This window comes from Sus scrofa, chromosome 9 (assembly GCF_054392235.1).
Source record: "Sus scrofa isolate SSC_HxYL_T2T_F1_AM1 chromosome 9, Sscrofa_HxYL_maternal_Yorkshire_Landrace_v2.0, whole genome shotgun sequence".
Taxonomy (NCBI): domain Eukaryota; kingdom Metazoa; phylum Chordata; class Mammalia; order Artiodactyla; family Suidae; genus Sus; species Sus scrofa.
In genome coordinates, this window is record NC_139391.1 from 9,339,284 (window position 1) to 9,364,473 (window position 25,190).

Consider the following 25,190-nt stretch of genomic DNA (forward strand, 5'->3'; position numbering starts at 1 on the left):
GAGGGAGACGCACAGGCAGGAAAGATGGCGGCGGCGGCTGCTCAGGGTGGGAGATCCGGTGGTGGCGGAGGCAGTAGTGGGGCTGGCGGCGGTCCCAGCTGCGGGACGGGCAGTAGCCGTAGCGGCTTGTTGGACAAGGTGAGGAGTCGGATTTTGGGGACAGCCGAGGCCTGGGGACTCCTGGGAGGCGGCGAGCCCACCATCCTCTCCCCCCTTTTCTTATGCGGCTTCTCTAGGGGAGTCCTCGTTTGGCCCACCTCGGGGACCCTACGGGCCCTTGTGTTCAGCTCTCTACGCACCTCAGACTCGGGCTCTCTCCTCTTTAGGACTTCATTCCTTTTTGGTCCTTAACCTCGGCCACTGCTGCTACTTAGGATAATTTGATTATTTCCACATTTCCTGCGGCCCTCGCTTTTCCTCGGTGGTACTCGGGGCCACTGTTCAGTGTGCCCGTTTCCCCGACAGGGAAAGCTGAATCTCGACTAAATGAAGGCAGCTGTTTGAAGTCAGTGGTGTCCAAACTCCCCGCCACACTTGAGTTTTGCTACTGATTCTAGAGTGCCTTTGGCCTTTTGCTTACTAAAGTTTCTAGGCGTTTTGTTGTGATACCCCGAATACTGAACTTGACCTACATGCTGACAGGAAGCTTTTAAGATTTATCTTTTTTCTCTCGCCTTTTTCACCCAACCCCCTACCCTTTCCCCTCTCTTCCTGCCACCAAGTGCCTTAGGTGAATCAGATTCTTGAGCTTGCTGCCTGTTCACTCTTCTCTCCCCCCGCCCCGCCCATCCAGTCTTTCTCTGTTTCTCTCTTTCTTGCTTTATTCTTTTTTAAATGCAGTCTTAGCAACAAGGGCTTAAAAAAAAAAAAAAAAAAAAAAAAAAAAAAGGAAACTTCTTCTCGGGGTAGGCCCTTCCTGCCCTTTGCATAGCATTTTGAAAGTAACAATTGTGTAGAGATCTGGGTCCTAGTACTGGGCCTGCGTCTAATTAGCTGTGTGACCTTGAAATATGCTTGTTTTCCCTGTGTCTTGTTTCCTCATTTGTAAAATGAGGGAGTTAGTCTTCATCCACCCTAAGGTTCCTTCCAATTCTCTCATTTTAGGGCCCTGGGCCAGTTTGATAAGGAATGTTACACAGGGGGTCTTTATTTTAATAGAGTGAAAAATCAGGATTGTTTACTTTAATTGAAAACAGCTTTCAGACTTCTCTGTGTGTAACACATGGTAGGCAAACATGAAGTGTGGACAGTCTTCAAAGGCAGTGATTACTGAAAAGTATACGGCATCGGTGCATTATTGGAAGAACCTGGATTTGGGGAATCATAAGATTTGGGCTTTGACATAGCTCTGCTAGTTTCAAACTGTATGAAGACTGACAAGTCAGTTAACCTCACTAAGCTTCCCTTTCTTCACCTGAAATATTAGGATTTGGGGGAGAATCAAATGAGATAATACAGGTGAAAGATGTCTATAACTTGTAGTATCTAACAGAGAAGCATGATGGCAGACAAAAGAAATCAGTACGCAATATAGCTGCATATAGGACATGGGGTACCCAAAATATTAAACAGAAGTGTTTGGGTAGTTCCTGCTGTGGCACGACAGAATCGGTGGCCTCTTGGGAGCACTGGACATAGGTTCAATCCCTGGCCAGGCACTGTGGGTTAAGGATCTGGTGTTGCTGCAACTGCGACTCAAATCTGATCCCTGGCCTGGGAACTCCATATGCCACAGGGCAGCGAAAAAAGAAAGGGAAAAAAAAAGTATTTGGTATTTACATCTGTTCCTTTTACAGAAGTTAGAGAGAGAATGATCCCTAAGATCTAACTAATGAGGGAGTGACTGCCCCCAAGGAAAGACCTCATGTTTGAGAGTGGAGCTGTGACCTTATTTTGAGAGAGACAGGGACATACTGCCTACCAGGGAGGATTGTCCTTGAGCAAAGGTCCATGGTGGGTGCCTCATGCTTGGTGTTTCTTAGGTAATGAGTTGACTGACTGTTCTCTAAGAGACCTGTAGTGGCAAGTAGATAAAACCAGATGGAGGAGGGGATGTATTGCTTGAAGTAGGCATAGGAAGTTGTTGAAGGGTTTTAAGCCATATGTATATGTGTGTGTGTGTATGTATACACATATATATACATATAATAGAGTGTCAATTGTTTTTCTAAAACCACTATATACATATAGTATATGAATAGTTTTTCTAAAACCATTATATAGATAGCATATATCTATAGATAGTGGTTTTAGAAAAATTATTCCAATAGTTTAAAGTGGGAGAAATTAGAAGTATTCTGGAGTTCCAGCCCCTGGCCTGGGAACCTCCATATGCCACAGCTGTGGCCGTAGAAAGCAAAAAAAAAAAAAAAAAAAAAAAAAAAAAAAAAAGGTATATAGGGTATACTAGTATATAGGGTTTAGATAAAAAGAAAGACAAGTTTGAGTTCTAGTACAGCATGTTAAAAACTACGTGGCCTTGGATGGAGTTCCCGTCATGGCTCAGAGGAAGCGAATCTGACTAGTATCCACGAGGACGCAGATTCAATTCCTGGCCTCACTCAGTGGGTTAAGGATTCGACGTTGCTGTGAGCTGTGGTGTAGGCCAGTGGCTACAGCTCTGATTCAGTCCCTAGCCTGGGAACCTTCATGTGCTGCTTGTATGGCCCTAAAAAGACCGAAAAAAAAAGAATTGACCAGGAAGTGAGGGGCCCAGGAGAGAGAAAATAAGTCAGCAGCTGTTGAGGTGCTTTTTCTTGGAAAACTTCATTTCAGCCTTGAATTGAGTTCTTCCTCTGAAGTCTCTAGCATTTATTGCACATAAGAATTAAGCTGCCACTTAACATGACATACTGTCTTGTATTTTACCAATTTGTATTTGTCCAGTTTGTTATAGTTCTCTAAAGTGATCAACACAGAATAAGTACTCGGAGCATTGAATTTAGCAGAGAAAAAACTTCAGATCTGCCACCTCGGTCTTCAGAAACGGCCTTAGGGGATGGTGCCTCTAACTGTCTGAAAGCTGAGGGTACTGTGGAAGAAAACATGGGGAAAATGTTACTGTCAGTGGAGTCGGAGCTGAATGAATAGAGAAACTTGCTTTGTGGGAATGAGAGGCTCACAATCTCTTTGATTTGATTTGTCTTGGTATTTTGGAGGGTTATTTTATTTCCTGCAGCTGTAGTTTCACTTGCCATGAAGAACTGTAATAAGAGATGCAAATGTGTTTCTAGTTTTCCCTAAGCAGCTGTGAATTTCTGCTTCTATGAAACTGACTTTAAGAACAAAGCAATTCTCATTTCCTGATCCTAAAAATAGGTGTGCAAATATAACCTTCCAGCTTCCATCACAGAATAACTTAGCTCATTACAGTAAGTTATTTTCCCCAAAATACATCAGAGCATTTTGTTTTACACAGCAGGTTATAAAGAAAAATTGTTTGCTTAATTTGTTCTGGCTATTAAAATTGCCATGTGGTATTAAAGCATGCTATCCAGAACTATATCCAAATCCTTTTAACCTCGTAGCTGGATTTCTGTCTCCTGGCTAGATTTGTTTTGGCTATTAAAATGTGGTGTTGAGGAGTTCCCGTCGTGGCGCAGTGGTTAACGAATCCGACTAGGAACCATGAGGTCGCGGGTTCGGTCCCTGCCCTTGCTCAGTGGGTTAACGATCCGGCGTTGCCGTGAGCTGTGGTGTAGGTTGCAGACGCGGCTCGGATCCCGCGTTGCTGTGGCTCTGGCGTAGGCCGGTGGCTACAGCTCCGATTCAACCCCTAGCCTGGGAACCTCCATATGCCGCGGGAGCAGCCCAAGAAATAGCAACAACAACAAAAGACCAAAAAAAAAAAAAAAAAAAAAAATGTGGTGTTGAACTGTAGCTTCTGGAAGTTATATCCAGACCTATTTATTTACTTATTTAATTTGTCTTTTTTAGGGCTTATGGAATGGCATATGGAAGTTCCCAGGCTAGGGGTCAAATTGGAGCTGTAGCTGCCGGGCTGCACCACAGCTCATGGCAATGCTGGATCCCCAACCCACTGAGCAAGGCCAGGGATTGAACCTGCATCCTCATGTATAATAATCGGAATTCGTTTCCACTGCCCAACAACAGGAACTCCCTGGAGTGACTGCTTATGGATTTGGGGTTTCTTTTGGGGTGATGAAGATATTCTGGAATTAGATGGTGATGGTTGCACAACTGTGTGAGTACATTAAAAACCACTGATGTGTACATTTTGTTGAGTTAACTACTCACTGTGTAACACAGACATGAATAACCTCCACCCGCCCAGGCCCCTTTTTAGGTGCTGCCTGCACCATTTCTGTGTTCTGCCTTCCCTCTTGTCAAATCCCAGTGGTGGTTTTTCATGTTACTTGACCTTGGACATTTGACTCATCGTTTACTTCTTTCTTAAAATATTTATTTTCTTTATGTGACTCTTAGAACACCGCTTGTTCTGGTCTTCCTCTTCTTCCACTTGTCTCTGTCTTTATTGTTGTTGATTTTTTTTTTTTTTTTTTTTGGTAATAATGTCCTGTAAATACTGTCAAGCCTCTGTCTACACTCATGCCAAGGAAATACCTATCCAGTGTCATGGCTTAAATACCATCTATAAGTTGATGATTTCCACATTTGTATTTCCAGCCTGGACTGTTCCACGGAGCCTAAGACTTAAATGTCCAAATGCCTGCTTGTCATCTCCACTTAGCTCTCTGATCAGTGTGTGAGACTAGCAGCCAGAGCCAGTCTGCTGACCTCCAGTTTCTCTGGTGCTGCCATGAATGTCTGTGCTCACAGTTAACACATGGTAATTTCTTTTTTTTTTGTCTTTTTGCTATTTCTTTGGGCCGCTCCCGAGGCATATGGAGGTTCCCAGGCTAGGGTTCTAATCAGAGCTGTAGCCGCCGGCCTACACCAGAGCCACAGCAACGCGGGATCCGAGCCGCGTCTGCAACCTACACCACAGCTCACGGCAACGCCAGATCATTAACCCACTGAGCAAGGGCAGGGACCGAACCCGCGACCTCATGGTTCCTAGTCAGATTCGTTAACCACTGTGCCACGACGGGAACTCCCACATGGTCATTTCTGACCTCCAGCATAACTCCAGTGATCGCTGCAGCCAATAATAAGCCTCTATTAAGCAAGTAATTTTCATTTTAGTATTTCTTGGCCGTTTTTATAAAAAAATAGATTGGAATTGAAGATTAAGTGTGTCACCAAGAGCTGTATCTTTCATTGAGATATCCTAGTATTTCTGAATTAGGATCTCAATTAGATGATAGCATTCTCAAGGTAGATGTCATTAGCGCCCCAAATTGAACATTTTTTTATTTTGAACTTGCTGCTTTCTGATCTTTTGCCAGATGTGTGCATACGGGAGGTAAGGGTGCATATTCCAACTTGAACAGTATCTCTGAGTCTGCCATCAGTTCACGATCTGATTTTGGTTTAGAAAGTTCTAAAATCAGTGTAATTATAGAGCGTATACCTCTCAGACTCAGCATATACCAATGGGTATTTCTCCTCTTTCCTCTTGTATTCCTTCTCTTGGAAAACAGCATGACAGCTCAGACACTTGTGGAAGCCCTAATTCTGGAAGAGTGGTCATCTCTGTTGTCTCTCTTTCATGTTTTTTATAACTAGTCTGATAGTAAGTCCTGCTGATTCTACTCTAGAAATAGTCTCCTTTCATCCCCCTTGCTGCTGCTCTAAATCAGGCCCCATCTGATGTATTTCCAGTGTTACTCCCCTCCAGTCCATCTGCTAGGTTGCCACTAAAAATGACTAAAAAAAAGCAAACCGTAAGTTTGATGGTGTTGTTACCTGCTTAAAATATTCTCCATTGCTTGTTTCAGATTTTGTCCCAAGTCTGTTAGCCTAGTAAACAAGGCTGTCTAGAATATGCTCCCTCTGTCCTGTGCCTCATCTCCTGCTACTTTCCCCCTTTGCAGCCTGTTATCCACTTTCCAAACTGGGTGAGACCAAAGAAGGGAGAGAAAAGGTGTATTAGTTTTTCTTAGAGCCATGCTCAGTTCTTTTAAAACCGGAGCAGGGACCTTGCATGAGCACAACTCGCCTACGGTATCCTTCGTCTCTTCAGTGTGAATTGAGGGATCCTTTGAGTCTTAACAGCCCAGTTGTCAAGCTAAGAAACTTTATGAAGCAATCCACTGAGGTCTTTATCACTGCCTAACTCTACTTCTATTTTCACCGTTACCAAAAATCTTTTTTTCTTGTTTGAATTTGCAGCAGAGAATCATAACTAAAGTGAGTCTTTGTACTGTATTAAAACCATCAAATACATAATTTTTGTGAGTGGTTAGCCCTCCAGATCTGGCATCAAGTATGCTTATTTGATAAAATGTTTTATGTTGATAGTGGCAGGGAAGTGATTCTTTAAAACATGACTTTTTTATTTTTTTATTTTTTCTTTCACTCCTGGCATATGGAAGTTCCTAGGCTAGGGGTCAAATCAGAGCTACAACTGCCAGCCTACACCACAGCCACAGCAATGCAGAATCTGAGCCGCATCTGTGATCTATACCACAGCTCACAGCAACACCAGATCCTTAACCCACTGAGCAAGGCCAGCGATCCAACCCACATCCTTATGGATCCTAGTTGGGTTTGTTGACCACTGAGCCACGAAGGGAACTTCCTTAAAGTAAAGCTTTTTGAACTACTTTCAGTCAAATTGCAGTTGGTTTTAAGTGGAGGAAAATGGAGAATTCAAAATAGTTTATATCTTGTAGGTTTGGGTAGCATATTCAAGATTAAAATCTTTTTTACATTTTTTGTTATTAACTATAACTTATTAGATAAGAATCATGGTACTTCAGGGGGTCTGTTTTGTGTCCTTTTGTTTTCGATCGCTAATAATTCCTTATACTTTGTGGGAAGCAGTGTGCAACAGTGAAAGAGCACAGGTTTTGAAATCATGAAAACTGAGTCCTAGCTTTATCACTTCCTAGCTTTCACCTTGTACAAATTTCATAAACCCTTACTTAGTATTATCTTTAAACTAGTTAGTTTGGGCTGTTCTCCCCAAAATACCGTAGCCCAGGTAACTTCAACAACAGGAATTTATTTCTCACAGTTTTGTGGGCTAGGAAGTCCAGGTTCAGTGTGTCAGTGCTTGCACACCATCTCGTATGCTCACGTGGTGGAAAACGCTCATGTTTACAACCTTTCGAGTCAACTTCACCAAAAAAAAAAAAAAAAAAATCTTTCAAAGACCCACAACTGGAGTTCCCATCATGGCTCAGCAGAGATGAATCTTACTAGCATCCGTGAGGACACAGGTTCGATCCCTGGCCTTGCTCAGCAGGTTAAGGATCCGGCATTGCTGTGAGCTGTGGTGTAGGTCACAGATGCAGCTCGGATCCAGCGTTGCTGTGGCTGTGGTGTAGGCCAGCAGCAACAGCTCTGATTAGACCCCCAGCCTAGAACCTCATATGCCGCAGGTGCAGCCCTCAAAAGACAAAAAAAAAAAAAAAGACCAAAGCAATATTGATCTTCTATAACTATATAAACTTTTCTTCTTCAGTTGTATACCTAAAAAGTCAGCAAAAGGAGTTGAAATAAGTCTTTCTGTCTGAGGAGTGAGAAATGACAGTAACAAGAATCTTAAGGAGATGCAGGACTGCTATTTTTTTAAATAACTTACAGAACTCTTTGTGTACATATATGCCCTTGGTGCAAATAGTAACTAAGTCAATACTTGTGATTGTTGATTACGTGCAATATACATGTATTTATACTATGCAGGAGGAAATGAGGGGAAGAGGAATTACGTGCAGAGTTACCACATCTGCTATGTCTTTTTTCTTTTTAATGTCTTTTTTAGGGCTGCACCCGTGGCATATGGACGTTCCCAGGCTAGGGGACGAATCGGAGCTGCAGGTGCCAGCTTACACCACAGCCACAGCAACTCGGGATCCTAGCCACATCTGCAGCCTACACCACAGCTCACAGCAACGATGGATCTTTAACCCGCTGATCAAGGCCAGGGATTGAACCCTCATCCTCGTGGATACTAGTTGGGTTCCTTGCTGCTGAGCCACAATGGGAACGCCCCACCCTCATGCCCTTTCTCCAGGTATGTCTCTGTCCTATGGCAGAAATGCCGTTCGCCTTGAAATAGGCTAAGGTTTTTCATGTACACAGAGTGAATGATGCTCCCATCTCTTGAGAAATCAGTGATAAACTTTCTTGTTCGTTTAACTCACTGGAAATGTTCTTATTCCATTTACTGAAGATGCTTCTAGGTACCAGTGGAGTTAGAGCTGAGGCTATTTTAGCATGTATTATAATGGCTTCTAATCCCAAAACTCCAAATTACCCTCTGAATTATAGAGGAAAGGTTTTTTTCTGTGATGCCCTGCAGGTAGTGATGTGTGGCTAAGGTTCTATGAGAATATAATTTTATTTAAAAATTTTTGGAATGAGCCAAAAAAATTGTTAATATCTTTGACTCACAAATAATTCAAATTCTGTTTTGGATTCTAGCTGTACAGGGGTTTTTTTTGTTTTTTTGTGTTTTTTTTGCTTGCTGTTATCAAATGGGATTTACCTAACTGAGGGAGCTATTTAGATATCCTATTAATTTCTTCTTGGTTCAATTTGTTTTGTTTTGTTTTGTTTTTGGCTTTTTTTGCGATTTCTTGGGCTGTGCTCGCGGCATATGGAGTTTCCCAGGCTAGGGGTCTAATAGGAGCTGTAGCTGCCAGCCTATTCCAGAGCCACAGCAACTCAGGATCCAAGCCATGTCTGCGACCTACACCACAGCCCATGGCAACGCCAGATCCTTAACCCACCAAGCAAGGCCAGGGACCGAACCTGAAACCTCATGGTTCCTAGTCAGATTCGTTAACCACTGTGCCACGACGGGAACTCCTCAATTTGTATTTTTAAAATTAGGCATCATGTTTGATTTGTAGGCTGGCAGGCTGAGAGGATCATTATTATAACATGTTGCCACTCATGATTTTCCTGAAGAAAATTCTTGTTTTTATGAGACACCAGAGGGAAAAAACCTTGATTGACTTTTAATCACATGGAATATGACTGTTTTCGTTTGTGTTTTTTCTCCCAACAAACTTCATAGTTTGTCTTTTTGTGTAATGGTATAGAGAATCACAAAATTAAGTTTGATGAATTATATTTTACATTCATTTAAAATTTCACTTTTCACAGATATTTGTTCCATTTTTTTTATTTTTTATATGCACTATCTCTGAACTTATGCTCAATCAGAAAGATAAACATGAAGTTTCTGTACTTCAGTAAAATATGCATTAAAAAGCCAGATGAATTTTGGATTGCTTGCTGGTTTGTAAATTTGGGTGGGGGGGGGGTCTTTTTAGGGCCGCACCTGCGGCATATGGAAGTTCCCAGGCTAGGGGTTGAACGAATTGGAGCTGCAGCCGCCAGCCTAGAGCATAGCTGCAGCAACACTGGGATCCGAGCCAAATCTATGACCTACACTGCAGCTCATGGCAACGCTGGATCCTTAACCCACTGAGCACGGCTGGCAATTGAATCCACGTCCTCGTGGATACTGGTTGGGTTCATTACCGCTGAGCCACAACGGGAACTCCTGGTTTGTAGTTTTTATAAAATACCATATTTGCTCACTTGGTCTAAACAATTAAGCTTTGGGCGTGATGATCTATAAAAGGCGGGCTTATCAGATCCTTGGGGGACCCTGTTCCTCCTAAGCTGTGTTCACAGTCACTTGAATTTTAGAAAAATTTTTACTACGTAATATACTCAGGTGGTTAGCAAAAAGATATACATTGAGAAGTCTCACTCCCACCCATGTCCCCCTCCCTTCTCAGGATATCTGGTTTACCATAGTTTGTTTAACCAGTCCCCAGCCAGCCTTTGAGTCACTTTTTACTATTATCAGTGCCGCTACATTGCTAGTCTCATATATTATTTCATATGTGTGCAGGTTTGAAAAAATTCTTGGAAGTGGGAAGTTGAATCCAAGGTGCTAAATTGTTACCCATAGGTGTTCTACCATTTTGTGATAGAACAACAGTGTGTGAGAGAACCACTTCCTCTGACTAGCACAGTGTTTAGGAATCCTTATAAACCTCTGTGGATGAGGGAAATCAAAACAGGGTTTGTCCCAAGTCATACAACATGCTAGGACTCAGTTTTTAATTCAAAGTGCTTTCCAATAGGTTACACTGGATGTGCTGTTTCCCTACAGTTAAGACATGCTGGTAAAATATACAAGTTGTTTCTTAGCAGACAAAAATAACATTAAAGGGACCCTCATCATTTTGTTAGTGTCTTAAAGTTCATGGGTATATGTTGGCTGAGTTTTGTGATCACAGGATGAAAGAATGAGCATGCGGAATTTCTTTCCATTCCCACATTTGGGTGGAATGGGGACGGGATATTTGAGTCACACTATAATCTCTGTAGCCCATGTCAGTGTTCCGGTTTGGAGCTTGTTGATTGGACTTTTGGCACTGAGACTGGCCACGTCGTGTTAGTACCACCTGATCCTAGTGACCTAGTCTCCTTCAGCTTCCTTTTTAAGTGCTCTGTCTGTTAGCTGTCCAGCATCAGAAGAGAGAATAAATGTTATATAAACATGAGGATGCTCTTAAGGAAGGAGTTCATCTCAGTAAGACGCCACATCTCTTAATGTGCAACTTACCTTTTTGTTTGACAGTGGAAGATTGATGATAAGCCTGTGAAAATTGACAAATGGGATGGATCGGCTGTGAAAAATTCTTTGGATGATTCCGCCAAAAAGGTATTTTCTTGAGGTGGAAGTTGTGGAGGGGGTAGGGAGGGTCTCTTAGTATGTGTGCAGCTGATAGCCTGTTTCTTGCAGGGTTTTTTCCATCTGTGACTTGGAGTGACCTTAGTATTCAGTCTTAAGAATTGAACCAGAAAGCAGATTCTAAAATCCGCACAGTTTATGTAGGGGAGCATGTGTTAAAGTGTGATTTTTAATTACCTCACATCTCCTCAAATTCTCTAAATTTTGAATTCTAGAAAGCTGGTAGGCTACTGTTTTTGAGGTTAATTAGCCTAGAGCCAAAAGGGTTGAGGGAATAGAGAGTATTCTTCCATGCTGGATCATGTCTGCACTTAAAAGGGGGAGAAAAGGGAGTTGCTGTCGTGGCTCAGGGTAGCAAACCCAGCCAATATCCATGAGAACCTGAGTTCAGTCCCTGGCTTCGCTCAAGGGGTTAAGGATTCGGCGTTGCCATGAGCTGCAGCATAGGTTGAACTGTGGTGTAGGCCGGCAGCTGCAGTTCTGATTCAACCCCTAGGCTGGGAACTGCCATACACCTCAGGTGCGGCCCTAAAAAGACCAAAAAAAAAAAAAAAAGGAAGTGGGGTAATTAGCTTCCTTCTAGGGAAGGAAATGTGGATTTTTTTTTCAATGTATGCGAAATTGATGAACTTTATCTCTGGGATCTTTGTAAGCAGCTTGAGTGGCAAAATCTTGATCTGAGGAAACTACTTGGTCATTTGCATGATTAACTTAACTTTCATCATGGAAGTTAAGAATAAAAGCAGGTATAAGGAAAGAGGTATTCCTTTTAGCTTGACTCCTTGTTCTTCTCACTAGGTACTTCTGGAAAAGTACAAGTATGTGGAGAATTTTGGTCTAATTGACGGTCGCCTCACCATCTGTACCATCTCCTGTTTCTTTGCCATAGTGGCTTTGATTTGGGATTATATGCACCCCTTTCCAGAGTCCAAGCCTGTTTTGGCTTTGTGTGTCATATCATATCCTTTAAAATCAGGTTTGTTTTCTACTGACAGTTTTTTAAAATCTCTACGGATGCTTTTCTCTGCTCCCTACAAAAAACAAACTTTGATTTGGGGGCCTGCTAGTGTTAGGATTATGAAGTGTGTGCATCTGGAAATTTGTGTCATAATTATCATGGATATTTTAGATCTAGATTTATCTTTATTTCTGTGTAGTTACTAATGTAGAGGTTATTATAATCCAGGTGTGAGCACCTAATAACAAGCCACACATTAATAGTGAGAACCAGCTCTTTGCATTCCTCTCCCGTAAGACCAGGTTGCTTCAAGCCACTCATTCCAGGGTATGGGCATACCTCACTTGATTGTGCTGCACAGGTACTGCTTTTTTTTTTTTCCTCCACAAATTGAAAGTCTCTGGCAACCCTGTGTGTTAATAAGCAAGTCTATCAGAACCATTTTTCCAACAGCATTTACTCACTTTGTATCTCTGTCACGTTTTGGTAATTTTCACAGTATTTCAGTCTTTCTCATTATCATTATATTTGTCATGGTGATCTGTGATCAGTGATCATTGATGTTGCTGTTGTAATTGTTTTCTGAAGCACCACAAACAATGAACGTAATAAATGTGTGTGTGTCCAGACGGCTTCAGCCTGGCTGTCCCTCCATCTCTCCCAATACCCTGAGATGCAGCAATATTGCACTTAGGCCAATTGATAACCCTACAGTGGCCACTAAGTGTTTAACTGAAAGGAAGTGTTTAAGTGTCTCTCACTCTAAATCAAAAGCTTAGGAATAATTGAGCGAGGAAGGCATGTTGAAAGCTGAGATAGGGAGTTCCCTGGTGGCTCAGCAGGTAAAGGATCTGGTGTTGTCACTCCTGATTTGATCCCTGACCCAGGAACTTCTGCATGCTGTGGGTGTGGCAAAAAAGAGAGAAAAGAAGAAGAAAAGCTGAAACAGGCCAAAAGCTAAGACTCTTGTGCCAAACAGATAAATTGTGAATACAAAGAAAAAGTTCTTAAAGGAAATTAAAAACACTATTCCAGTGAACACACCAATGATAAGAAAGTGAAACCGCCTTAATCCTGAAATGGAGAAAGTTGTAGTGGTCTGGTTATTTGAAGATGCAAATCAGCTAAGGATTGTCTTCAGCCAATGTCTCATCCAGATTAAGGTGCTCTCTCTTCAGTTCTATGAAAGCTGAGAGGTAAAGTAGCTTCAGACCAAAGGTTTGACGCTAACATGGGTTGATTCATGAGACTTAAGGAAAGAAGCCATCTCTGTAACATAACAGTGCAAGGTGAAGCAGCAAGTTTTCCAGAAGATCTGGCTAAGATCATTCATGAGAGTGGCTGTACGAAACAACAGATTTTCAGTGTAGATGAAACAGCCTTATGTTGAAAGAAAAAGCCATCCGGGACTTTGATGGCTAGAGAGAAAACAGTGCCTGGCTTCAAGGATTCAGAGGACAGGCTGACTCTCTTGTTAGGGGCTAATGACTTTAAGTCATTATTAATGCCTCTAAGTTGAAGTGAGTGCTCATTTATTATTCTGAAAACCCCAGGGCCCTTAAGAATTATGCTAAATCTACTCTGCTTGTGCTCTATAAATGGAACAAGAGAGTCTGGAGGACAGCACATTTGGATGACAGCGTATCAATTTACAATACGGTTTACTGACTATTTTAAGCCCACTGTTGAGCCCTACTGATCAGAAAAAAAAGATTCTTTTCAAGATATTACTGCTCATTGACAATGCACTCACGCAGGTTCTGATGGGAGTGTTCAGTAGTTTAATGTTGCTTTCATGCCTGCTAACCTGACATGCATTTTGCAGCCCACAGACCAAGGAGTAATTTCAACTTTCAGATTTTATTATTTAAGAAATACATTTCAGGAGTTCCCGTCGTGGCTCAGTGGTTAACGAATCTGACTAGGAACCATAAGGTTGCAGGTTCGATCCCTGGCCTTGCTCAGTGGGTTAGGGATCTGGTGTTGCTGTGAGCTGTGGTGTAGGTCGCAGATGCGGCTCGGATCCTGCGTTGCTGTGGCTGTGGCGCAGGCTGGCAGCTACAGCTCCGATTGGACCCCTAGCCTGGGAACCTCCATATGCCTCAGGAGCGGCCTGAGAAATGGCAAAAAAACAAACAAGCAAAAAAAAGAAATATACTTCATAAGGCTCCTGTAGATAGTGATTCCTCTGATGGATTTGGGCAAGGTAAATTGAAAACCTTCTGGAAAGGATTCACCATTCTAGATGCCACTAAGAACATTTGTGATTTATGGAAAGAGGACAAAATAGCACATATTAACAGGAGTTTGGAAGAAGTTGATTCCAATCCTCATGAATGACCTCGAAGTGAGGAAATAGCAAGAAGACTAGAAGTAGAGCCTAAAAATGTGACTAAATTGCTGCAATCTCATGATCAAACTTGAACAGATGAGAAGTTGCTTGTTATGGATGAGCAGAGAAAGTGGTTTCTTTCCTTCTTTTTTTTTTAGGGCCACACCTGAGGCATATAGAGGTTCCTAGGCGAGGGGTCGAATTGGAGCTGTAGCCACCAGCCACAGCAATGCAGATCCGAGCCGCCTCTGTGACCTACACCACAGCTCACGGCAGCACGGGATCCTTATCCCACTAAGTGAGGCCAGGGATTGAACCTGCATCCTCATGGATGCTAGTGAGATTCGTTTCCACTGAGCCACAGCAGGAACTCTGACAAAGTGGTTTCTTGAGCTGGCATATACTTCCGGTAAAGATGTTTTGAATATTGTTGAAATGATAAAGGATTTAGAATAATGCATAAACTTAGTTGATAAAGCAGCAGGGATTGAGAGAGGATTGATTAGAATTTTGAAAGAAGTTCTACTTGGGTGAAATTCCATCAAACAGCATTACATGCTACAGAGAAATCATGAAAGGAAGAGTTAATTGATGCAGTAAGCTTCATTGTTGTCTTATTTTAAGAAATTGCTACAGCTACCCCAACCTTCAGCGGTCTGTTCAGTCAACAGCCATTGAGTCAAGACCCTCCAACAGCAAAAAGATTACAACTTAGTTTTATGGCTAACTTTTATGGCTGCACCCACAGCGTATGGAAATTCCTAAGCCAGGGATTGAATTCTAGCCACAGCTGTGGCAATGCCAGATCCTTTATTTAACCCACTGTGCGAGGTTGGGGATCAAAGCCACATCTCTGCAGCCATCCAAGTTGCTACAGTCAGAGTCTTAACCCACTGCACCATGATGGGAAGTCCAATAAAGTTTTTTTTTTCTAATTAAAGTATGTACATTGGTTTTTAAATTTTTATTTATTTTGCCTGCACTTGCAGCATACAGAGGTTCCTGGGCCAGGGGCTGAACCCACACCACAGCAGTGTTAACATCAGATACTTAACCTGCTGAGCCACACAGGAACTCCTACATTGTTTTTTTTTAGACATAATGCTACTGTTCACTTAACGGACTACAATATATGTAAACATAACTTTTCTGTGTACTAGGAAGACAAAAAATTTGGTGTGACTCATTGCAACACTTACTTTATATTTGTGGTCTGGAACCAAACCCACAATATCTGAGGTGTACTTGCATTAGGAAGAGATCAGATTTTGAAGGTTCAGATATGTGTCGGGTTTCCTTGAAGCCAAGGGGCTGGGCTGAAAGTTACCGATGTTGAGATGTAAGTGTGGCTTCTGTAACAGTAAGAACCTATTCTGGGAGTTCCCGTTGTGGCGCAGCAGAAGCGAATCTGACTAGGAACCATGAGGTTGTAGGTTCAATCCCTGGCCATGCTCAGTGGGTTAAGGATCTGGTGTTGCCCTGAGCTGTGGTGTAGGTCACAGATGCAGCTCAGATCCTACACTGCTGTGGCTGTGGTGTAGGCCAGCAGCAACAGCTCTGATTAGACCCCCCAGCCTGGGAACCTCCATATGCCGCAGGTGCGGCCCTAAAAAAAAAAAGAAACTCCAAATTATTTTGTTGCCTTATGCTAATAAGAACTTAACTTTTTTTGGGAGTTCCCGTCGTGGCGCAGTGGTTAACGAATCCGACTAGGAACCATGAGGTCGCGGGTTCGGTCCCTGCCCTTGCTCAGTGGGTTAACGATCCGGCGTTGCCGTGAGCTGTGGTGTAGGTTGCAGACGCGGCTCGGATCTCGCGTTGCTGTGGCTCTGGTGTAGGCCAGTGGCTACAGCTCCGATTGGACCCCTAGCCTGGGAACCCCCATATGCCGCGGGAGCGGCCCAAGAAATAACTAAAAAGACAAAAAAAAAAAAAAAAGAAATAAAAAAGAACTTAACTTTTTGGAGACTGTTTGAATGCTTCTCACTTATAAATTGAGTAATACACACTCAGAATTATTATAAAAATCAAATGAGTTTATAATGCATTGATATATAAAGTTATATATGTTCATAGTTTTCCTGTGGTTCCTCTTAAAGCCAGATTAAACCGCATAAACCGCCGACCCCCTCTAACAGTTCCCACTCCCTCCTCCCCAAGTCAACTTTTTTTTTTTTAGGGCCACACCCATGTCTTATGGAAGTTCCCATGCTAAGGGTAGAATCAGATCTGTGGCTGCCGGCTTACACCACAGCCACAGCAGTGCAGGATCCATGCCTTGTCTGCAACTTATACCACAGCTCAGGGCAATGCTGGATCCTTAACCCACTGAGCAAGGCCAGGGATCAAGCCTGCAACCTCATGGTTACTAGTCTGATTTGTTTCCACTGAGCCACAACAGGAACTCCAAGTCAACTTTTTTTTAACTTAAAAAATATATATATTGTATGTCTTTCCATATTAGTATGTACAGGACTACCTCATCCTTTTTTTATCTCTTTGTTTGTTGTTTTTTTTTTTTTTTACACCAGAGGCATATGGAAGTTCCCAGGTCAAATTGGAGCTACAGATGCCAGCCAACACAGCCACAGCAAGGCCAGGGATTGAACCTGCATCCTCATGAAGACTAGTTGGATTTGTTTCTGCTGCGCCACAACGGGAACTCTCTTTTTTTTTGACCCCACTTTCAGCACATGGAAGTTCCCAGTCCAGGGATAAAATCTGAGCTGCAGCTGCAGCAGCTTAACGCACTGTACCTGGGCCAGGATTTGAACCTATGCCACTGCAGAGACAATGCAGGATCCTTATTCTGCTGCTCCACAGTGGGAACTCCAGGACTACCTCATTCTTAATAGCTACCTAGGGCTATTGCATGTCTGCTTTGTACTCGTTGTTTAAAACAAATCATTTTGGTAGGCAGTTTTGTTGTAACTTACCCTACCTAAAATATTTCTAAAAAATTACACTTTGGGGATTTTTTCTTCAGAGGTAATTAGAAAGCCATTGAATAAAGCATATTCTGATCAAAAATGGTATTATCCTGGAGTTCCCCAGTGGCTCAGCAGGCTAGGGATCTGGCATTTTCACTGCTATAGCTTATGTCACTGCTGTGGCTTGGATTTGATCCCCAGTCTGGGAACTTCTGTGTACTGGACATGCAGCTAAAAAAAAAAATTATTAGCCAAATTGATCACAAATCATAGTCCCAGAATTTGCATCTTGACTCCTTTAAGTATCAGATATATCATCCTAGTATGAACTTTTTCACTGTTATAGCAGTTCAGAAGCCTATGCCATGGATTCTAAAGACATTTCACAGAGGCGTTCCAATGAGGTTTGAACAGTAACAGCAATCCTCTTACAATTATATGGCCACCCAAGAGAAGTGCCTTGATGGAATTTCATTTGTTTGGTTATATTTATTTAAAAGATCTTGCCATGTTTATAATCATGTTGTTTTTATACATAATAGTAATGACAACCATTGTAAATGTTTTCTGTGTACTAGACACTGAAAATATATACACCATCTTTAAATCTCATGACAATTCTAAAAAGTCAGTTTTATCCCCATTTTAGAGGTGACAGTATTAGGCCTTAGGGTAAGGAGTAATTTGTTGGCTAAAAGCCAGAATTCACATCTAGGGCTGCTTTACTGCAAAGCTCTTACACTTTGTTCTATACTTTCCTGCCTGTCCCCTTCATAAAATTTAAATGACACACATACACAAAACTATCGTGCCAGTTTCTGACACACACGTACTCAAACATGGTAGTTAATACTGTCAAAAACCAAGTATAATAATAAGCCTACATGTATACAGGAAGTAACTGTTCTTGTAGTAAACTAATCAGAAGTCAGTTTTCTTCTTTTTTAATGACCCTTGAAATTGGTTGAGCATGATCAAATCCACTGTGATTACTAGTTTTGTATTGTGTGGAGACAAACTAGATAATAGAGAAGCTTCTCATACGTGTTGTCCTTGAACAGGAAAGATGAGAGCTGGTACATGCCTTCTACCATTTTCCTATTTTCGAGGTGTTCTTTGGAGAGTTAACCAGAGAGAGAGCTTTGCCTGTCTTGGTATATAAACAAGGGTGAAAATGAAATAGTCACATTTTCTGTGTTTTTGCAGCAAGACAAAACTCTTTTAGGACTGTCACTATGAAAGTTTGTGTGGCCCTTGCTTGTCCATTTGTGTCATTTCTCTCTTGAGTGTATGTTTGTGGATTTTTCCCCTTAACTTTGTCTGAACCTATTTTGTGATGATGGGGATCCTGACCATTTATACGTCGTATAAGGAGAAGAGCATTTTCCTCGTGGCCCACAGGAAAGATCCTACAGGGATGGATCCGGATGATATTTGGCAGCTGTCATCCAGTCTCAAAAGGTATGACTATCCTCACGAAGTCTTAAATCCTAATGTTGCGTTTTCTCTGGGTGTTGAGTCATCATCCGCAGACTATTTTCTATGCCTGCTCTTTGCAGATCGTAGTGCTACTCAAATAAAATGAACAGAGGGTTACGAATGGACTAGACAGTTTTCCCTGGCAGTGAACTTCTGAGCTTGTGCTCTGGGAATAAACTGTAGGCAAAAGCACTTTGGTAGAAGAATGAAGAACGATGTGTCTTGTGGTCAATAAACTGAGCCAATTAGCAGAATTATAAACTATAATATATAACTGTAAAGGCCAAAGGTATGGCGTCAGTTATCTTTGAAGAACCCCATTAGCTTCTGTGTCTTCTGTGGTCCTGACTGCAGTCTGTGCAATCAGGACTCTCTGAAGCAGTGCACTGGGCAGCTCAGAGAAGCACAGTTCAATCTGTTTCTGACCAGCAGTGGGTGTAGCTTGTACCGCTGACACCCCAGGTCTTTCTAGGTATCCAGAACCAGGTTCAAATTCCAGCTCATCTCTCTCTAGCTGTGTGACTTCTGGTGTACCAGGTGAACTATTTAAGCTTTAGGAAAGTTTAAAAAAAATGACTCAGAGTTGTCAGGAGGATGCCACTTGGTATACATAGTTGACTCTTGAACAACAGGGGTTTGAACTGTGTGGGTCCACTTATACAAGGACTTCTTGCTCAGTAGTCAATACCGAAGTCCTGCACAATCCCTAGTTGGTTGAATCCACAGATGTGGAACTATGAATACAGGGGAACCCATCTGTATGAAGGAGTGATTACAGGTTATACATGAATTTCAACCTCAGGGAGGGCTAGTGCCCCCAAGTGAATTTAGCCCATGTCTGAGCCCAGAACTCATGCTTTTAGTCACTGTTCTAAAAATGCATGGTGCAGTCCCTGGCACATAGTAGGCTCTCAGATTTTAAGTACAGTTATTCACATATATGAAGCTATTTATAGCATCGATGCCAAACAGCCTTTCATCACCAACTTGTGGAGATGCCTGTGAGGAGGAGCTGACTTTCATTCGGAAGTTGCAGCCGAGTTCTCCTCTCTGTCTCCTGGCAGGGCTCCTAGCTGCCGTTTTGGTCTCAGCTGTCGTAAGTCTCCACCCCGTGCCACACCACGAAAGCAGAGGTGCAGAATGTTAGACCGTCCCAACATGTTGACTGAATTATTTTCCCTCTGACTTAGGCCTTTTTTAACAGCTTCGTTGAAGTATAGTTCACATACCATGGTTGACCTCCTTATACAGTGTGTGGTTCAGTGGTTTCTAGTGTATTTCAAGATGTTCGCGACCATCACCACAGTCACTTGAGAACATTATCGTCTTTGAAAGAGGTACCTCATTCTCCCAGCCTTAGATAACCACTAGTCTACCTTCTGTTTCTAATACATTTCCCTGTTCTGAAAATTTCATAGCAATGGAATCACATAACATGATCTTTGTTATGTATCCATTTGTTAGTTGATGGATATTTGAGTCATTTCCACCTTTTGACTATGAAGAATAGTGCTGCTATGAACATTCCTATACAAGTTTGTGGGTAGACAGACGTTTTCATTTCCCCTGTATATACCTACTTGAGAGGAACTGCTGGATCATATGGGAACTCTTAATAGCTTAAGGACCTGCCAGGCTGTTTTCCCAAACAGCTGCACTGTGTTCCAATCCCACTAGCAGTGTGTGAGGGTTCTAATTTTTTTTAACATTCCTTGCTGACTTTTACCACCTGCTGCACTGTTGGTGCCCATGGAGGTGAAGCAGACCACCTCTCTCACGTCTCATGGTTGGATGCAGGCGCACTTCTCTTTCACGGCCCTGGCGCCTGGCTCGTTGGCACTCTGTCTAACATCGCTCCTTTCAGAGCTTCGTGATTCTTCCAGTCCTCTGGCCTCTCAGTTTTACTTCCTCTCCTTTGATTATCTTGTTTACCACCACGTCTTAAATACTTTTTTCCCTGGACAGTACCCTAGATTTTGCTATTACTGATAACTACTACCTTCCATAATTTCATTTTCAAGTATCCCACTTTCTGAGCATGTTTATTTTTCCAGTTTATCTCCTTCTCGTTCTCTTGTCCCACAGCCCTTCAGCCCCGGAGGCGTCCACCACCCCCTTCTCCCTGACCCTCTCTTCTTCGTTGTCTCGCTTCCTCCTTAGCTGGCTGAGATCCATGGCGTTTCTGCAGTCCAGTTACTCGCTCTACTCTCCCACTGTCCTAGAGGGTCTTGCAAACCTTCACCTCTGTCCTCAAACTTCCTGCCCTCCTCCCGCATCTCCACTCTCAGCTTTTGTTTCTGAGAAGATAGCAGCCATCAGAAGTCTCCCATCCTTATCCACTTCAGCGCTCACCACACACTGCCTTCTTTCTCCGTTCCTATCTTTTTTTTTTTGTCTTTATAGGGCCGCGCCCACAGCACATGGAGGTTCCCAGGCTAGGGGTCTAATTGGAGCTACATTTGCCGCCCTTCGCCACAGCAACATGGGATCCAAGCCACATCTGCAGCCTACACCAGCTCGTGGCAGTGCTAGATCCTGAACCCACTGAGTGAGGCCAGGGATTGAACCCGCAACCTCCTGGTTCCTATCGGCTGCGTCTCTGCTGCACCACGATGGGACCTTCTCTCAGTGCCTATCTGAAGCCTCCATTTGTCCACTAGGTTATATCCTTCTCCTTTATTGGACGTTTCTCCCTCTGCTGGGTCATTCTTTCTAGTGTACAGATGTAATTTCTCCCAACTAAATGAGTTGTTTTCTTTTCCCTTATTCTCCTCACGTGGTCTTCTCACTTCTCTGCTCCCTTTGCCTTCTTCCTTCCCATCATCTTCACTTCTCTTTCCTCATTATACTTGACTTGTCAGCAGCATTTGACACAGTAGCTCACTCTCTCCTTGTTAAGCTTTTTTATTTTTTTTAAACTAGGCTTCTAGGAGAACCTGCTGTGGCACACCAGGATCTGCGGCATCAGGGCATCACTGGGACTCAGGTTTAATCCCCAGCCTGGCACAGTGGGTTAAGGCTCCAGTGTCGCTGCGGCTGCGGCTTGGATCTGATCCCTGGCCTGGAAACTCCATATTCTGCTGGGTGGCCAAAAAGGAAAGGGAAAAAAAAAAGCTAGACTTCTAAAATACCATAATATTCTAATTTTCTTCTTACCTTAGTGTTTTCTCCCAAGTCTCCTCATTGATTCTTCATTATCTCCTTCCTCTAAATTTCAAATGCCACCAGTGCATACTCCTAGCACCCCTTCTCCAGCTATAGTCACTCACCAGGTGTAATGTCATCCAGACTTCCAGGACTTTTTTTTTTTAATGGCCACACCTGTGGCCTATGGAAGTTCCCAGGCCAGCGATCGAATGCGAGCCACAGCTGGGACCTACATCCCAGCTGCAGCAATGCCAGGTCCTTAACCCATGGCACCACAGCAGGAACTCTCAGACTTTCAGGACTTTAAATTCCGTCGGTAATGATGAAGATCTCTCAATCAGTATTTTCATCCTAGACCTCTTCTCTCAACTCCAGCCATGACCCGGCTTTCTGTTTAACACTGGCTCCTAATAAGCATTTCAGAATTTTAACATATTAAAAACCTAACTGCTGTCCCTCATCTAAACCTGCTTTCTCCCTTTTTCTGCAATGGAGAAAATGGCAGCTTCATCTTTCTAGTTACTCAGGCAAGAACTCCAGAATCATTTTGAATCCTCTCTCAGTCCTTCAAATAGGTCGTCAGCAAATTCTGTCAGCTCTGCTTTCTAATTATATTCATTCTAACCTCTTACTATCTCCACTGCGGCCGTCATCTCTCAATTAGGTTACTCTAAGAATGCCCTGATGGACCTCTGCAGCTGCTCTCCCTGCCCTGCCCACGGTCTATTTCCAGTAGACAGAGTGATCCTTTTAAAACATAAGGCAGATCAGCTCAACCCGCAGCTCAAAATCCTCTCACTGGGAAAAAACTGAAATCCTAAGCATAGCTTACAAGTCCATACTTAATCTGTTCTCTGCATCCCACACACATGCAAACACACTCCTCATCTCTGTAGCTCTCATCCTCTTCCTCTCCATTCTGTTGGCATTGGCCTCCTTTCTCTTATTCAGACATTCTGAGCATGTACTTGCCTCAGGGCCTTTGCATTTACTGTGTCCTCTGCCTGGAATATTTTTTGTCTAGATAGCTTGTTCTCTCACCTTTTTTATGCTATGCTCAAGCATCTGCTTGGTGAAGACTTGCTATATTTCATTATTGACTCCCTTCACACACACTAAAAGTCTCAAAGACAGATTTGTCTGTTGTGTTCATTGCTGTATATCCTTAGAATTCAAAATTGCCTAATATATATGGTTGGTCCTGAATAAATGTTTGTTGAATTAATGAGTAACTATTTCTGAAATGCATTAGATCATGTCCTGCCATGAAACTGGGCTCCAAATTCAAAAATGAATGTCATATCAGCAGCAGTTGATCAGAGCTGGAGAAAAAATTTTGAGGTGTTGAAAATACTTCAAGGACTCCTAGCTCTCCAGGTTGGAAGTAACTGGCTAGACAACAATTTATCAAGCTGTGAAATTTTTTTTTTTTTTTTGAGCACGTTAATCATAGGCACTGTTATAGCCATAGCAGTGATCCTGAAAAGTAGGTGGTAGTTTTCCTGTTTTAAACATCCAGGGGGGGAGGGGGGCGGACAGGCTCAAGTGTCTGCTACAGCTCCAATTCGACCCCTAGCCTGGGAACCTCCATATACTGCAGATGCGGCCCAAGAAAATGGCAAAAAGACCAAAAAAAAAAAAGGAAATCCTTGCCCTCAAGAATCCCTGAGACAAGTGAAGAACACAGATACATAGTTAGCATCTCAATAGCTAATTTCATTGACAGCTCGAGAGCCTGTCAATAGACCTAGCAGGTGCTAGGCACTCAGTATTGGGGTTGACTGTTGATGAACAGTTCTGTGGATGAGGAAGGTGAGACATCTGACCTAGTTAGGGAGTGTTTGGGAGGTTTTCCCAGAAGTTTATGCCCAAGTATAGTATTAACAAATGGGAACTAGTCAAGGAAGATTGGAGAGGAGTGTCTACTGGGAAGACCCTGCCTTCTAGCATAACAACAAAGTGGGAGAAGATGGTCCCTGTGGTTCAGTAGTTTATGACGAGGTAAAGGAGGCGTGTGGTAATTCAGTCAGGGAAGGTGTGGCAACGCCTTTAAACCCAAACATCTGTCTTGAAGGTGTCCCTGGATTTTCTTTTAAAGGACAATGCTGTGTGTCCCCTGCATTACCAGTAGCCAGCTCAGCCCAGTTCTTCAAAAACACTTGGTGCTCTGTTGTTACTGATTGAATGTCTGTGTTTGGTCTTGGATTTGTTATCTTTGCTTAGGTTCGATGACAAATACACTCTGAAGCTGACCTTCATCAGTGGAAGAACAAAGCAGCAACGGGAAGCCGAGTTCACCAAGTCCATTGCTAAGTTTTTTGACCACAGTGGGACACTGGTCATGGATGCATACGAGCCTGAAATATCAAGGCTCCATGACAGTCTCGCCACAGAAAGAAAAATAAAATAGCCAGTTCTAAAAGCAGCCATCTTTCTGCTGGATCGTGCTGAATCGAAGGGTGAGGGAAAAGAAATAGAAGCCCTAAAATGGATTAACGTAAGAGATATTAAAAATGTCCCCATTTTGTCCTAAAGTTTTAGTCTATTCTGGATAAATAGGATTTTCTAGCTCAGATATGAGAAGTTGTAGCTCTGATAGCTAGCTATAGCCTCTTTGGTCTGCTGATTGCATTGTTTTGATTTGCTTTTCTGGAAAAGCATTTTTGCTAAGAGCTGTACAAATTCTTCCTTCATACCTAGCAGTACTTTATATAGTATAGCTTTGTGCCATGCCGCCTCTGAAGACTCAGTTTAATTGTTAACCTGTTGCTAACTTTATTGTGTTAATGCCCGTTTCAATAGCTGTTTCCCTTAATTCAGGATACAACTTCTTGTGTACAACAATTTTCTTTCACACACCGTTTTTGTGGGTGTGTATATATCTGACTTGGGGAGAATTGGGGGAAGAAAACACAGCTTTTTAATTCGTTTAAAAAAGACTTTTTGCCTGTTACATTTTTGTGCTCTTAACCAATTAAAGAAGCCAATGGTATTTTTAGTTTTATCTTGTCTATGTTTTCCACTAGTATATCCCTGTTGATTTCCCTGTTGATTTGTTTGTGCCCTTTATTAACTGCCGTTTTCTAAAATTTTTTTCAATAAAAGGAAAGAAGATGTGAAAAAAATGGAGTCATAGTCTTGATGGAAGGAACTGAACAGCACATGTGAACAGTAGTGGTCTTATGACTCTAAGTTCCTTCGATTTCTAGGCTGTTGCACTGGCCAGAGGCCCCTGAGAACCTGTAGGTGAGGAAGTGCTAGCTTTCCACTGAGAACAGTGGTGACGGTACTTACTCTGTGCCCGGGGCGTGTTCCAGGTACTTAAAGGGCTTTAACTTATACTGTGGTAATGCTCACAGCAGCCCTAAGAAAGTAGGTACTGTTACTGTGCCCATTTTATTTTATTTTATTTATTCTATTTTGTCTTTTTGCCTTTTCTAGGGCCGCCTCCACGGCATATGGAGGTTCCCAGGCTAGGGGTCTAATCGGAGCTACAGTCGCCAGCCTACACCAGAGCCATGCAGGATCTGAGCG

General features: G+C 42.6%; 2 protein-coding genes across 2 annotated transcripts in view; both read left to right on the plus strand.

The window, feature by feature from the left end:
* SPCS2 (signal peptidase complex subunit 2) lies at positions 1-24,781 on the plus strand. The gene is made up of 5 exons (XM_003482563.5): positions 1-138; positions 10,697-10,780; positions 11,609-11,769; positions 18,357-18,491; positions 23,880-24,781. Exons 1-5 carry the CDS (start codon positions 25-27, stop codon positions 24,064-24,066), a joined length of 681 nt encoding a protein of 226 aa, XP_003482611.3. The 5' UTR covers positions 1-24; the 3' UTR covers positions 24,067-24,781.
* The window catches only part of NEU3 (neuraminidase 3), a 31,937-nt gene continuing 31,508 nt past the window's right edge, over positions 24,762-25,190 (plus strand). Inside the window, exon 1 of the mRNA XM_084975228.1 lies at positions 24,762-24,902. The gene's annotated coding sequence lies outside the window, so the exon portion shown is untranslated. The remainder of the gene's footprint in view (positions 24,903-25,190) is intronic.

Bases quoted from the DNA above. Each gene is read 5' to 3' on its own strand.
- SPCS2 (XM_003482563.5), top strand. From the start codon at position 25: ATGGCGGCGGCGGCTGCTCAGGGTGGGAGATCCGGTGGTGGCGGAGGC. The intron at 10,781-11,608 runs GTATTTTCTTGA...TCTTCTCACTAG, and splicing joins TGGATGATTCCGCCAAAAAG to GTACTTCTGGAAAAGTACAA. The intron at 18,492-23,879 runs GTATGACTATCC...ATCTTTGCTTAG, and splicing joins CTGTCATCCAGTCTCAAAAG to GTTCGATGACAAATACACTC.